Below are 13,374 nucleotides of genomic sequence, written 5' to 3'. Positions count from 1 at the left end.
GCCTGTTTGAAGGATCTCACTGTGGGGGCAAGGGTCCTTATTCTTTCTGTAAATAAAGTTTGCATTGAGTTTTCTTGCCCGTTCTCCTCCCTACTTACCTTGGCCACAGCATTACAGAAGTTAACATTATACCATGCTGTCCAGACTTACTGTAACATTTAAAGGCCACAAAGGCTTTTTCTATTATGAGTTGTGCACAACATATAATAATTCACTCATATGAGGCATTGTAAATCAGCAATGTCAACAATGAACAATAAAAGCTCAGCAGCATGACACAAGAACAGCTGGCATTAAAAAACTGGCAATTCAGACTTTATTCAAGCTTGTCAAAATTAACTTTAGTCATTTAACTTCTGTCAGAAAAAAAAAAAAAATCTCCTCCTGCATCCATTAAATCCCATCTTGTGCATTTTGTGACATTGTTTTTGAGTGGCCTACAGCCCAGTCAATCCCAGTTCCCAGAATCCAAGCATTATTATATATTAGAACTGACATTAACGCATGTGTGGGTTTGGGATTTTCCTAGTGACAGTTACCAACAACAAGTTTATACATTGCCTTTACCTCTGAGTCATTCTGATAGATCTGCCTCACATTTGTTAAAACATCTAGAGCAGCAGCTGGGCAACCTAATAGCTCTTTTCCTGAGTTACATTTGAGAATAACTTCTGGGGCATGTTCATCATCCTACATTATCACAAATCTATGTTCATATTTGGGGAAACACAGTATTTCATGTCACCAACTCTTTAATATAAATGTAGACCTAAAAGATTAGAAAGGCCTGTTGCCCTTCAAGCAAACTCTTCAGGACTCCATACTTAAGATAAGGTAGAGGAAATAAAAATCTGTTCCTTTTTCTTGGGAAGAGGCAGGTACAATCCTCAAGAATGCAAGGATTTTATAAATATTGCCAAATAGATAGAGAAAGGAAAGAGCAATGCTCTTCCTTGCAAAGCAAATCCATAGCAAACTACATTCTTTTAACTGTTCAGCAGTTACAGTCTTTCTGTGTTATGTTAACGGTCATTAAGTTAACCTCAGACACAGTGCTTCTGGGTTCTTCTGAGATGTGGTGGCATCCTTACTGCTCTGTGTTTTACCCTGGCTGTCATAGTCACAATCTGGTTCCTTGTTTTAACTGTGACCTGTTTCTTAACACTGCATTTTGTCATTTGAGAAAGATTTTCCCTTTCAAATAGCATTAAGTTAATCTATCCAACTGAAACAATTTTTAGCATCTCTAAGTGCTGTTGCTGGAGATGGTCACACATACCAGCATGTTTAGTAAGACAGTAATAAACTTACTGATCCTGAAGCCTGTTTGGTAAGTCTGGATTCAGTGTAACTTAAAAAAAAAAATCTGCTTTGTAAACTTCAGTTGAAATTTTAAGTTTTCCATTCAGTGAGGAGATTTTTTTCTCCCCAAAGCTTTTTCCTTAAAAGTATTAGTAGATGTCTAAGATATATATTGCTGATCTAATGGCTTCTGGTATTATTCTTGATTTTTGATTATGCAATTCGAGTAAATGTGTTCAGCTTAGTTTCAGCAGTTCATCAAATTTCATGTAAAAGAAAGGAATGAATGTCATTATATATTGCTGAAGTGGCTCCTCATTTAAATATCTGGGATTCATTCATTAGACAAGATGAGGCAGCCAGAGGGCAGACCATACTTATTCAAACACCTTTGAATTTTGTTTGTGGCATCATTTAACTTTGGAACAGAGTAGCTCAAACTTGGGGTGACCATTCATATACAAATATCTAAGATAAAAAGAGGGAAAAGAATACCAAATTAGAGTCAATGGTAATGAGCAAAGAAATGTCTCTGTTGCATGTTAGACTCATTTGGTTTTTAAGTCTCCTGCAGAAAGTCTTTCAATGGCTAGGCTATCAGAAGTTAATCTCTGCAAGTTAGAAGACGTAGAATCATAGAATCATCATAGCATGGTTTGGGTTGGAAGGGACCTTAAAGATCATCTAGTTCCAACCCCCCTGCTGCAGGCAGGGACACCCTCCACTAGACCAGCTTGCCCAAAGCCTCATGATATTGATATTTCAGGACAACTGATATAACTGCTTCTCCAGGACTTCATTGGCAGCAGCAAGGACTGTGTTCAGATTTTAAAACAGTTGTTAAACCTCCCCTGTACCTAGCCTCCATCCACCAACTTAGGAAAATTAAACTCAACTTCCAGGTACTAAGTGAGCCAATTTTCTCAATCTGCAAATATGTATCAATCAACTTAACATACAACAATATTGCTACTAATGAGAGAAAAGAAGTCCCACGAAGACGACGGGCATACAGAACTGTATTTCTAATGTATAGAAGTAACTAGGTCATAGTCCTCTTCACTGACTTCTCTGTGAGACAGCTGCTAGGCCAGCTGGTTGCTCCACTCTTCTGCAGAAACCCCTCATTCACTGCTCAAGAGTGTGAAATCTTGTCACGTACCAACGCTCAATTCAAGCTGTCTCCTTGTTCCACTACTTTCTGCCACTGGCTAATTGCAGTGTTGCTAATAGTTGTTGTTACTTCCGCTCTCAGGTGTGCACGCAGTGTGGAAATCCAACACATTCCTCTTGCATACATGAGACTCACACAGATTCTTCTGTCTCTTAGCCCACAGAAGACTTCTTAGCAGTCTCTCCACTCCATAGCATTTGGGACACTCAAGTGTCTCATGCTCCTTCTCTAGTCTGTAATTTCTGTACCACAAAGCTGGAAGCTACTGCATCTTTTTAGGGTGATCACGCACACTGGGCATCCCTAGCTGCTCTAGACTTGTACCTACCATCACAATTACAAACCCTCCTCATCTCATTATATGCTTCCTTCAGTAAAATTGTCTCCCAAATATAATCAGATATTATTTATAAATGTGTTTCATGGTTGTTCATGGACCCCTTTCAGTTGCTCTTTCTGTCCCCCAGAGGTGAAAAATAGCTTCTCTTTTTAACTCTCTCCCTCTGAAACTCTTGAGGTCTGGAGGAGAAGGACACAGAGAGAGATTTTTGCTTTAGCTCTCGCTTACTGTGCTTAAATCGAGTTGTGCAAATGCAGCCATCATTGTAATGTGTTCAGAATCCAAATAACTTTCATAGAGCAGATTTCATGAATAAGAATACAAATGAGCTAACAAATGCAACATTTTAAAACCATATACATTAATAGTCTAGTTTTAAGGAAGCTGAGCATCTGCAGGATGATTTGAACTGCTCTGATGAGAGTTGTATGTCTCCACAATTTTGATCAAGTTGCAATGGGCTTTTCGCATTGTTTTTTGCTATGGCTATACTTCATGCTGAGAGGCACACTAATAATGCCTAACGTTCATTTGGGAAGATGCCATAACCATGTCTACCGTGACCAATAAATACTCATGTACATTCCTATTCATTTTGCTTTCAGGGGCCTTCAAGGCAGCCAGTTTTGAATTTGTGCCATATATTTAGAAAAGCTCTAAAGTTGAAATTCACATCAAAATGAGGGAAGTGTCTTCAAGGTTTCTGTTTGTACAATAACGTGTAACATCGTAGGATGCTATCCACAAGGAATGTCCTTCTTATGTTTTTTTGTTTAAAACTTTGCATCTTTTTCCTGTGTTAGAGAAACTTTACAGAGTGGAGAGTGGCAAAGGAGTGAAGCCTTTCCGACCAGACTTGTCCTTGGAAACAGTGGGAGAAAGAGAGATGGAAGTAAGCTAATAATTAACTAAGCCATTTTCTGGGTGAAGGGTGGAAGTCTCGGCCAAAATAGAGCTCCTAATCATGGGAGGATGAAAGCTATGCACATTTTATGCCAAATGCCCTAACCTCATGGGAAAAAAACCAGTATTCTATAGTTGTTACCAGTGAAATGAAATACAACTCATGAAAGTTATTTCACTGGAAAGAAATGGACCCTTATATGGTGCCAGTCTTCTGACCTATTTTAGATATCTTTAAGATGGGATGACTCACACCTCAAATATACCTCTATCCACTGATTATATAGTTCCTAAGGCATCTTGCTCAGGTAAAAATGTCTGTATTGTAGACCTCCACATATTCAGCAAGGAACCCCATTCTTTTTGGCTGAATCACCAGTTTCAGAAAAATCCCAAACTCGGGATATTGGAAATATAATAGCCACAGCATTTACCTCCATGTCAATAACTGTACTTGGCACCAGCTGCAAGACTGGATCCATTTACTTGCCTTTCATTTATGTATTGCAAATTCAAGTTAAGATCATGTCACTAGTCACCACAGAGTTAAGTTTAAGATGCCTGCAATGAGTGTCCTAACCATAGATTCAAAACAGTTAGTCACACACTTTAATATGTTGCCAGTCAAGAGTAACCGGAAATTCCCTAAAGAAATAGTGCTGTTTAGCACCATTATCCTTCTATATTCATTACTCAGGTGGATTTTCCTTAAATTTTTGTTTGAAGGTGTATACACTAGTGAAGAGCTGCTGGGAGGAAGATCCAGAGAAAAGGCCTGACTTTAAGAAAATTGAGAGTACTCTGGCTAAAATATTCGGGTGAGCAGCAGGGGCTCTGTTTTTTAAGATGCTCCAAACTCCTCCTAAGTCTTTGAAAGCTCATATTTTTAAGTATGTAAGATGATGTGATTATGATTCAGTCAGTGGAAAAACTGAGTGTCTTCACTTAGATCCTCTTTTATTCTTTGGCAGAAAAGTAGGTGAGCATGTGCGTATGTATACGTACATGTGTATACATGAGCATCTACACATGTATTAGCTCAGTGAGGGTAAGACAATCACCATACCTCAAATTGGTACATTGTGAAAGTAGCAAGCTGGATAATTAGAGATTTAAACCATTCAAGTAATTCACCCCCTGTCTCTAGTCAAGATTTGGATAGTGACTCATGTCGTCTTAAGTTTCAGGAAATGAATGCACATAAATGTTTGAAGGATGATTAGAAAGTTTGGATGAGTTGGGTTGTGCCATAAATGGGTTTGGATCGTCCCAAATTAAGCTGACTAAAGTGTTGGGTTCTAACACACCAGAAATATTAATTACAGAGTTTTGTTGGTATAAAGTGGGATAATAAGGTCTATAGCTGGATAAACCCTGTGGGCTTATACAGGCCTTTCGCCTGGCCAATGCTGCATTGTTCCTACAGAGTTTGGTCTGAATTAATTATTTTGATGTCCAAACAGTAAGCTTTTAATCACTTTTCTTGGGAAATTGCTCCTCCAGTTTTTAAAGCTCTCCTCATCAACAAACCCCAAGAGTACTTGCATCATTTTACACTTTACATAGGCAGAAGGACAACTGCACTGTGCATAACTGCATGTATCAATTGAATAATCTTACTGCAGCTGAATAGAAAGACATCCTGGATCATCTCCTAAGCCTCCGTCCTACAAAAGCAAAGAGGTTGCCTCTTGCCATGTGCAACACAGTGTTCTCCTTATGAGGGGGGTCTAAGATGGTACATCCCTGACACAAAGATTTGTTTAAAGTAAGAGCGGTTTTAAAGTCCTGTTTGGTACAATACTAATCTGACTCTTTCCATCAGCCTGGTCCCATCTACTTTCAGCCTGCTTTGGTGAGTACAGGCTGCCCAGACAAACAAGGGTTACAAGTGGCTCGTATTACCATACTTCTGCTTCCAGGAGTTAGTAGGCTGGAGTCTGCAGGATCTTGTGAGCAAAACTAGCCCAGGGGCTGCTAATTGTTCCATTGCCTTCTACACAGGCAGCCCCAAATTGTCTTAATCCTGGCTGAAGTCCCAATCTAAATGTTATATGCAATGTTCTACCTACTATCTTTAGCTTCCTCTCAGGATTTGAGCTTATCAGTTACTTTTTACAAATTACTGCTCATGGATTATCCAAGGTAACCTGGAGTTAACAATATTAGCAGGGCTACGTGATTTACGGGTGCTTTAAGAATTAGCAGCTCCAAGTGACAAGCATGGATCACAGACTTTCAATTCATATACATAAGACCTCCAAGCAAGAAAAAGAATTATATACTTGTGGCACTTTGCATTCTAAGTACATGGAAGTCAGACACTGGAGAAGTTTTCCATTGCTCCTTTTTTGCCTCTTTTTTGCCTCTCTCAACAATGTGCTTCCATCAACCTTTCTTGTTGGCTCCTGTGTATTTCTGTTATTCGCAGTAACTGCCATGGCCAGACCAATGAAAGCTACATGGACACCCTGATCCGGCGTCTACAGCTGTATTCCCGGAACCTGGAGCACCTGGTGGAGGAAAGGACAGAGCTATACAAAGCAGAGCGAGACAGAGCAGACAGGCTTAATTTCATGTTACTTCCAAGGTAACAGGCCAGGAGGATTTTCACTGGCATTTTAATTACATGTATCACCTGATTCTTGGAGAGTGGGGGTTAGGATTAATATTAATCTTCTATTTCCTCCCCCTCTAATCTGATCCTGCTAGGGAGGAAAGAAGAAGCAGCTGTCCCTGAGGTCTCCACCCTATGGTGGAGTTTCATGCCAAGATGGTACTGGCACCTGTTATCTTCCTCAGTCTCTCTTCATGCACAGGATCCCCCTTTTCAGCACAAACCTCTTTTTTCACTGCCTTCCTGGGACCACACAGATCTACAGTGATCCCACATCACTGTTCTGTCCAGCATTTTGCTAGGTAGAAGGAGTGTCTCCCTCCAGCTGGAGAGCAGCAGTACAGTCCTGCTTCAGGCTGGGGTTTACCAGTGCAACAGAGGGGCTGAAGTGGTCTGGGTCAGACTGGGCTAGATGGATGATACTTCAGAGTACGGTATAGGACAAGTATTATTGATATTATAATATTGGTAATACCAATAATTTTGGTATTGCATACATTCGCAATAGTAAAACTATCCTGGTATGTCATGACTAGTTTCAAGGGTATTTAAGTAGTCAGGATATTGATTTTATGACTCGTCTTTAAAAAAAAGAAGTGTCTGTTCAATCCAGTTTTGGGGAAAATTTGAAATGATCTGGCTGTGTAAACCATGTGACAAGGAATCCATATTTCCTTCCACTCTTTGTTGTTCCTACCACTCTATTATTGTGTCACTGTAGATGGATCACAGCATTGTGCAACACCTATAATTTTCTGGGTCTCTTTCAGTTATTCTCTTCTAATATCTCCACTAGGAACAGATATTTTCCTGGATTTAGAAATGCAAGAAAATGAAGGTCCCTCTGAATAGATATTGAGGTCATGGTATTGAATTTTTGTTCCATAAAATTATCAGACTATGATATCTCATCTGAAATCAGGATGAGGTGATGTAATTGTCACGGTGAAATTACTTCTGCACTGGGGAAACGTAAAAATATGTCTGCTCTTACTTATTGTGTGGGTACAATGTAGGGCTACATGTCAGAAATTTCAGATTTTCAGTTTTAAACTTGACTCAGTATCCCCATTTCTGACCTTAGCCAAGAAGCTCAGTTTCCTGTGCCTCTGTTTTCTCATGTTTATTAACACACTTGGATTTTGTAAGGCTGTAGTGCATTAATTAACATTAGTAAGTGCTTTGAGGTCCCTGGCTGAAAGGTATTATGGGCATCTAAAATGCAATTATAGTGGCAGTTTTCAGCAAACTATTTGATGTTTCCTATACAGAAAGCAATGATGTGGTTGGGTTACATGAAAAAAAGCCTTTAATATTAAACACAGACTACTCATCCGTCTTCCCGCCTTCTCTATTTCCACAGGCCAGTAGTAAAGTCTTTGAAGGAGACTGGACTGGTCGAGCCAGAGCTATTTGAAGAAGTCACTATCTACTTCAGTGACATTGTTGGCTTCACCACACTTTGCAAATACAGCACCCCTATGGAGGTGGTAGATATGCTGAATGATATCTACAAGAACTTTGACCACATTCTTGACCATCATGATGTTTACAAGGTGATTAGCTCCATGCTTTTGCTCAGTTAACAACCAGGGGACACACAAATCAAATTGGATGATGTGGTGGATTTGGGAATCTGCCTCCTAAGCAAAGACAAAAGAGAGAAAAACAGCTCAAGATTACCTCATTTCAATATGCTTTCAGTGTGCCTGCTTATACCAAATTTTCTATACAGATTCAATAACTGGAATGCTGGATACAGTTATAAACACTTAGATACCAAAAAGGTGTCAGCTACCTTAAACTAATCAATCCTGCTGTCCAGGGAAGAAATGTTTAATCATGAACAAGAGGATCTGATAAAACCTTTCTGCTTTTAACTAAATATGTATTTTGCTATGTCTGCAGGTAGTGACTTCTAATTTTATTTCCACAGGTGGAGACCATTGGTGATGCTTACATGGTGGTGAGTGGTTTACCAAAGAGAAATGGCAATCGGCATGCAGTAGACATCTCCATGATGGCTCTAGACATCCTCAGCTTCATGGGATCTTTTGAACTGAGACATTTGCCGGGTCTGCCTGTTTGGATTCGCATTGGAATTCACTCTGGTACACAGTAGTGCTAGATCATCGATGACAATGTTGTTGCCTTGCTTTTGAACAGAATAGACATCCAGAGAAGATCTGGTAGTACATCATACACAACTGCTCTCCTCATGAAGAATCAGGTTGAAAACAATGTACCTGGAGGATGAGCAACAGAAGTAAATAAGCCACTGGTTTGCTCCCCCATAGCAAAATAACCCATACCCATTCAATCATAGCTTAAGTCAGTAGCTAGGACGAGCAACTGCCATTGTTCCTGGTATGATTATCTAGTTGTGTCAAATAAGCCTTCGCAGACTTCTCCCTCCTGACCGCAGCGCAGATCAGCCATGGCCAGATATGCTTGTCTAGCCACAAAATGCAGGCCTGTATTTTATGCTTTTGGAGGCAGAAGTTCTGACAAGCCTATGTGGGAATTCATATTTTAATTAACCCATAAAATTATTTTTTTCTCAAAGGGAAACTGCAGATAGCTCAAGCAGATAGCTCCGAAGTACTTTGGGAAATTTTATCTTTTTTTTTTGTTTGTTTGTTTGTTTCAACAACCACTTGAACACCAGTTGCCAGGGAGGAGCATACCAGTGAAAGCAACTGAGGCACTGAGAAATCCTTTGAGGCACCACTGTGCACCCTCTGTAATGAAGCTTATTTTCTTTTCCTCTTGCTTCCAAAACTGACAGTTAGTAATTGTTTTGGGGTTTTTTTTCCTGCATAAAAATTGTGTTTAAATACAATTAACACTGTGTAGCCATGTCCTTTTTATGCTCTTATTGGGTTATGCAAGATGAACAGAGCTAGGCTTGGTTTGGAGTGGAAGGGGAGACCACCAGATACTTTGGGAAGTGATGTACAGAGTATTGTCATCAGTGAAGAACTCAGAGCTCCTGCAGGTACTGCATTGCTCTGCAACAGTGAGACACCTTCCAAGCAAATAATGTCTTGATCCACTTTTTTTTCATTCTCTGCATCCCATTTCCAGGTCCATGTGCGGCTGGTGTGGTTGGAATAAAAATGCCTCGTTACTGTTTGTTTGGAGATACAGTGAACACAGCTTCACGGATGGAATCCACAGGCTTGCGTAAGGATTTAATTTTAGCTGTCAGTGTAACAGGACCAAAGGCTGTTGGTTAGTTTGTGACTAAAGTGTCTGTTTTCAGCTGTGAACAACTTATTATCAGCTCACAGTTTTAAAGATTGAGAAGCCCTATTTGTTTTGATTACCAACTGTTTCACTGTCCTGCTGGGCAATGAAGAATTGTTCCTTGTTCATGCTTCAGTGCTGGTAACAGGGAGCATGTAGGCTGGTTCACTGGCTGAGTTCCTCTGGAAGATATGATACTTATGTGTCTGGGATTTAATTTTACTCTATAAATGGTAGATTTTAGTTCGACCTAGAATTGTATTACAGCTCTGGTGTGCAAATACACTGACTGTATATTTTAATTTGAAGCAATTATGTTTTCAACTTCACCATTAGGGAACTGTGTCAAGAGCCAGTTTGTCTTCCTTCTGCCCAGTGTCTTCACATGACTATTCTCTGTATAGGACACTCCCAATTATTCTTTTCCCTTTTGGCATCTTAGTACTACAGATACCACGGTCAGATCAATGCCTATACCAGCTATTCTTCCCTAGATACAATGCTATGTAGTGGACTCAGATTTTTCGTACAGCAGCATAAGTGATTCTCATTTGATTTGACTCTCAGAATTTATGTTGTTAATAATTGGAAGAGCTTCTGCTATAGCACCAGTTTTCACATATACTTAATATGATTATGTGGTACATTTACAGATTGAGCTTTTGTTGTGTCTTTATTTTTTAGCTTTAAGGATACATGTAAATGGTTCCACTATTAACATCCTGAAAAGAACAGACTGCCGATTCCAGTATGAAGTGAGAGGAGAAACGTACTTGAAGGTAACCTTTACCATGTGCATTCATGAACATAAAGAAGAGGGATAATATAAAAGTATTATATAGCTGAGAGTATCCCACAACTTATCAGCTGGGGAACAAGGGTTACAGATCAATTGGTATCACAGTCTCTAGTGGTTGAAGACAGTTCTATAAGGACAATGCAGGCAATGAAGAGCTCCCTAAGTCATAAATTAAAGCAGCATAAAGATGCGGAGAATAAATGAAACATACAATTTGTAAGAGAAAATTGTGGAGTGAATTAATCTGATTGGAAGGGAAGCTGAATCTATTGTTAATTTGGTCATGCTCCGATATCTGACTGTCTGTCTACCAATTCATTTATTTCAGTCTATTACACTTGGCAGATGTCTGTACTTGGGAGCTGATGGCAGGCAGCACAGCTCACCTCTCCCATGGTGTGAGTTTCAGGTCACGGAATAAGGGAGCAGGTGTGAGCTGCATCTCCCCCATCATTATTCTTCTCACATCTGATTTTTAATCCTTTGCTGTGAGCATCAGTTACTGAAAACAAGCAAAGGCAAAGACAGCAATGTGCAATACAGTATTATTTAACTAAATTAACTACAGGAAATTGCATTCTAATCTCTAAACTGTGCTTTCTCTTCTTTGTCATACGTATTTAGGGCAGAGGAACAGAGATTACCTACTGGTTGACGGGTACCGAGGACAAGAAATACAATCTCCCAACACCTCCTTCTGTGTAAGATGGTCTTTATATGTGGAAAAGGAAGAGAAATTCCCAGCCTTTGAACTTTAGCCCTCACTGTTCCTCCCTGGCACTTGTGGTTTTTCTATACCACTCAACTTGCATTCAGTAGTTAAAGGCTTAGCAGTGTATGTGCATATAAACATGATGTGTAAATATTCATGACATGGGACTATGCGTGTGCTGAAGGTTATTTTTATATGTAAGCGCTTAACAGGTTCATTTACTTGTGAGGCAAATAAGACTTACAGGACAAGCTGCTGATGTGGTAAGTGTAAGAGATGGACAGAAAAATGAAAAACATTAATATTCCCCAAACTTTAGTCCTAATGGCACCTGTGTGTGACAGTACGGTGAGAGGATAACTGCAACTGAATGTGCCGCTCTCTGTAATACCATGTTATGCCTGTGAGCTCTTGTGGGAGGATTTCTAGGAGGAATGAAACTTGAGGATTTCGAGCAGTATTCTGCTAGAAGAGGTGGTCAAAGTTACTGTAGTATTGCACAGGCATAAAGTCTTTAAAAATTGAACAAAAGCTTACTTTCTAATACACAAAAGAAAAGTTGTCAAGAAAAAAATAAGAGGTTAATGTCCTGGAACTGAGCTATCATTTTGCATTGTATTGAATAAAATACAGTAAGAGCAGAAGTGTTGTTTTTGAGAAACTATGCAAAATTGAAGTCAAGATAACTAGTTGTGTTTATTTAATGTGTATTTTCAATATGAGTACTGAATTATTTCCTGCAAACTCACTAAATGTGGAAGTTCCTCACTGTCTGCTCTAAACTCTGGTGTACAGTCACTTTACTAAGTGGGAATTTGCTGCCATCTGCTTTGAAATGACAGTGTTTCAGTACAACTTGAAGCAATTATATAAAGTCCAAGTGTTTGTCTCTGGGCTGAGCAGGAAATTACTCTTTTGTAAATTCAGAATTCCTTTTCTGAATTAATATGATCAGTTGAGACTATCAGAATTATAAAATTGGCAATTCTTCTGGAATTCAACTATTGAAAGTACCTCTTGAGCTGGATTACTCTGGTCAGTGATGGTTTTGTTTTCACTTCCTCATATAGGCTGTGACTGATAAAATTGCTCCTTAAAATTGTCATATGTGGGGTACTCCAGCAAAAGCCAGACACACTGCAGAAATTTATGAAAAGGTGGCAACTCTGTTACTGAAGGGCACCTGAAGTTGAATAGTGGAAGTGCTGGTGCTGGTGTTGAGAGCTAGAATCTATTTTGATTTGGAGTTAGTCTAATTAATCTCTTCCTTTTGATGCAAATGATGCTGAAATTTTTTTAAGGTCGATAATGACACAGCTACAGATCTCCTGTGCAGGGACAGTGAGCCGTACTATCCGGAATCACATGTAAATCTTGAATTCTATTCCCAAATCCAGAACCTAAATTTGGTTCTGCCCAAACTTTTCTATCAGTAGTCTGTGAATGTCATGAAGATAAACATAGGATGGAAATGTTTAAAAACCACTGGGGATCACTAAAAACATCTGAATCACTGATTTTTTTTTTCCATCCTGTCGCTTTCAGGGAGAATCAGCAGCGGTTACACGATGACTTAGCAGAGATGATAACAAATATTCTTCAGAAAAGGGAAAACGAAGGGTTCAAGACACGGGAGCTTTCACGGGTAGCTAGCTACCGATCCGGTACCCTGGAATACTTGCAACTGGCCACCAAAGGGAATTCTGCCACATATCTTTAAAACTGGATGTATAGTATAATTCAAAAGCTGCGGCAACTCTCTGGAGTACTTCATGTGAAGGCTGGAGGCTTATACTCTCAGCTAAAAGAGAAAAAAAATAACTTTTCAAGCATCCTGCCATCCGACTTGCTATCAGTAAATCAAACCTCTCCACTGTAACATCAAAATTGTTGGATGACTTCAGTAGGACACATGCAGTGTGATTTGAGGTAAATGAAAATATCTGCACTTGAGTCTGGAAAACATTTTTTTTTCCTTTTGGTTAGTTTTTTAAATGTGATAGTCTGTTCAATAATCTGCTTCTGAAAACATTCACAGCAAAACCTTAATTTTTCATGATTTTTAAATATTGTATTTAATTTGTAATTTTTATTTGAAGAAAGATTTGCTGTACTATATTTGAAAATAATATTAAACGTATTATATGTAAATCTTGGATATGTTGCCATTTTGCTGCTTCTATTGCTTTCCCCTGTCTCCCACATGTTTTGTTAAATCAAGTTGACTTTGTTCAAGAGACAACACTTCTGTTATTTACCTTGGGAGATTACTCCAGAA

The 13,374-nt window shown here is 39.2% G+C and overlaps 1 protein-coding gene across 1 annotated transcript in view; it reads left to right on the top strand.

Moving 5' to 3' along the window:
* The window catches only part of GUCY2C (guanylate cyclase 2C), a 44,523-nt gene extending 31,384 nt beyond the window's left edge, over positions 1 to 13,139 (top strand). Inside the window, exons 19-27 of the mRNA XM_010305051.2 lie at positions 3,620 to 3,708; positions 4,446 to 4,537; positions 6,151 to 6,309; positions 7,700 to 7,892; positions 8,273 to 8,447; positions 9,424 to 9,522; positions 10,270 to 10,364; positions 11,009 to 11,085; positions 12,642 to 13,139. Of these exons, the coding sequence (XP_010303353.2) occupies positions 3,620 to 3,708; positions 4,446 to 4,537; positions 6,151 to 6,309; positions 7,700 to 7,892; positions 8,273 to 8,447; positions 9,424 to 9,522; positions 10,270 to 10,364; positions 11,009 to 11,085; positions 12,642 to 12,816 (1,154 nt within the window). The 3' untranslated portion in view covers positions 12,817 to 13,139. The remainder of the gene's footprint in view (positions 1 to 3,619; positions 3,709 to 4,445; positions 4,538 to 6,150; positions 6,310 to 7,699; positions 7,893 to 8,272; positions 8,448 to 9,423; positions 9,523 to 10,269; positions 10,365 to 11,008; positions 11,086 to 12,641) is intronic.
* Positions 13,140 to 13,374: the final 235 nt, after the last annotated feature.

Source organism: Balearica regulorum, chromosome 1 (genome assembly GCF_011004875.1).
Source record: "Balearica regulorum gibbericeps isolate bBalReg1 chromosome 1, bBalReg1.pri, whole genome shotgun sequence".
Classification (NCBI taxonomy): Eukaryota; Metazoa; Chordata; class Aves; order Gruiformes; family Gruidae; genus Balearica; species Balearica regulorum.
The sequence above is the reverse complement of the archived record's forward strand: the minus strand, read 5'-3'. Positions and strand labels throughout refer to the sequence as shown.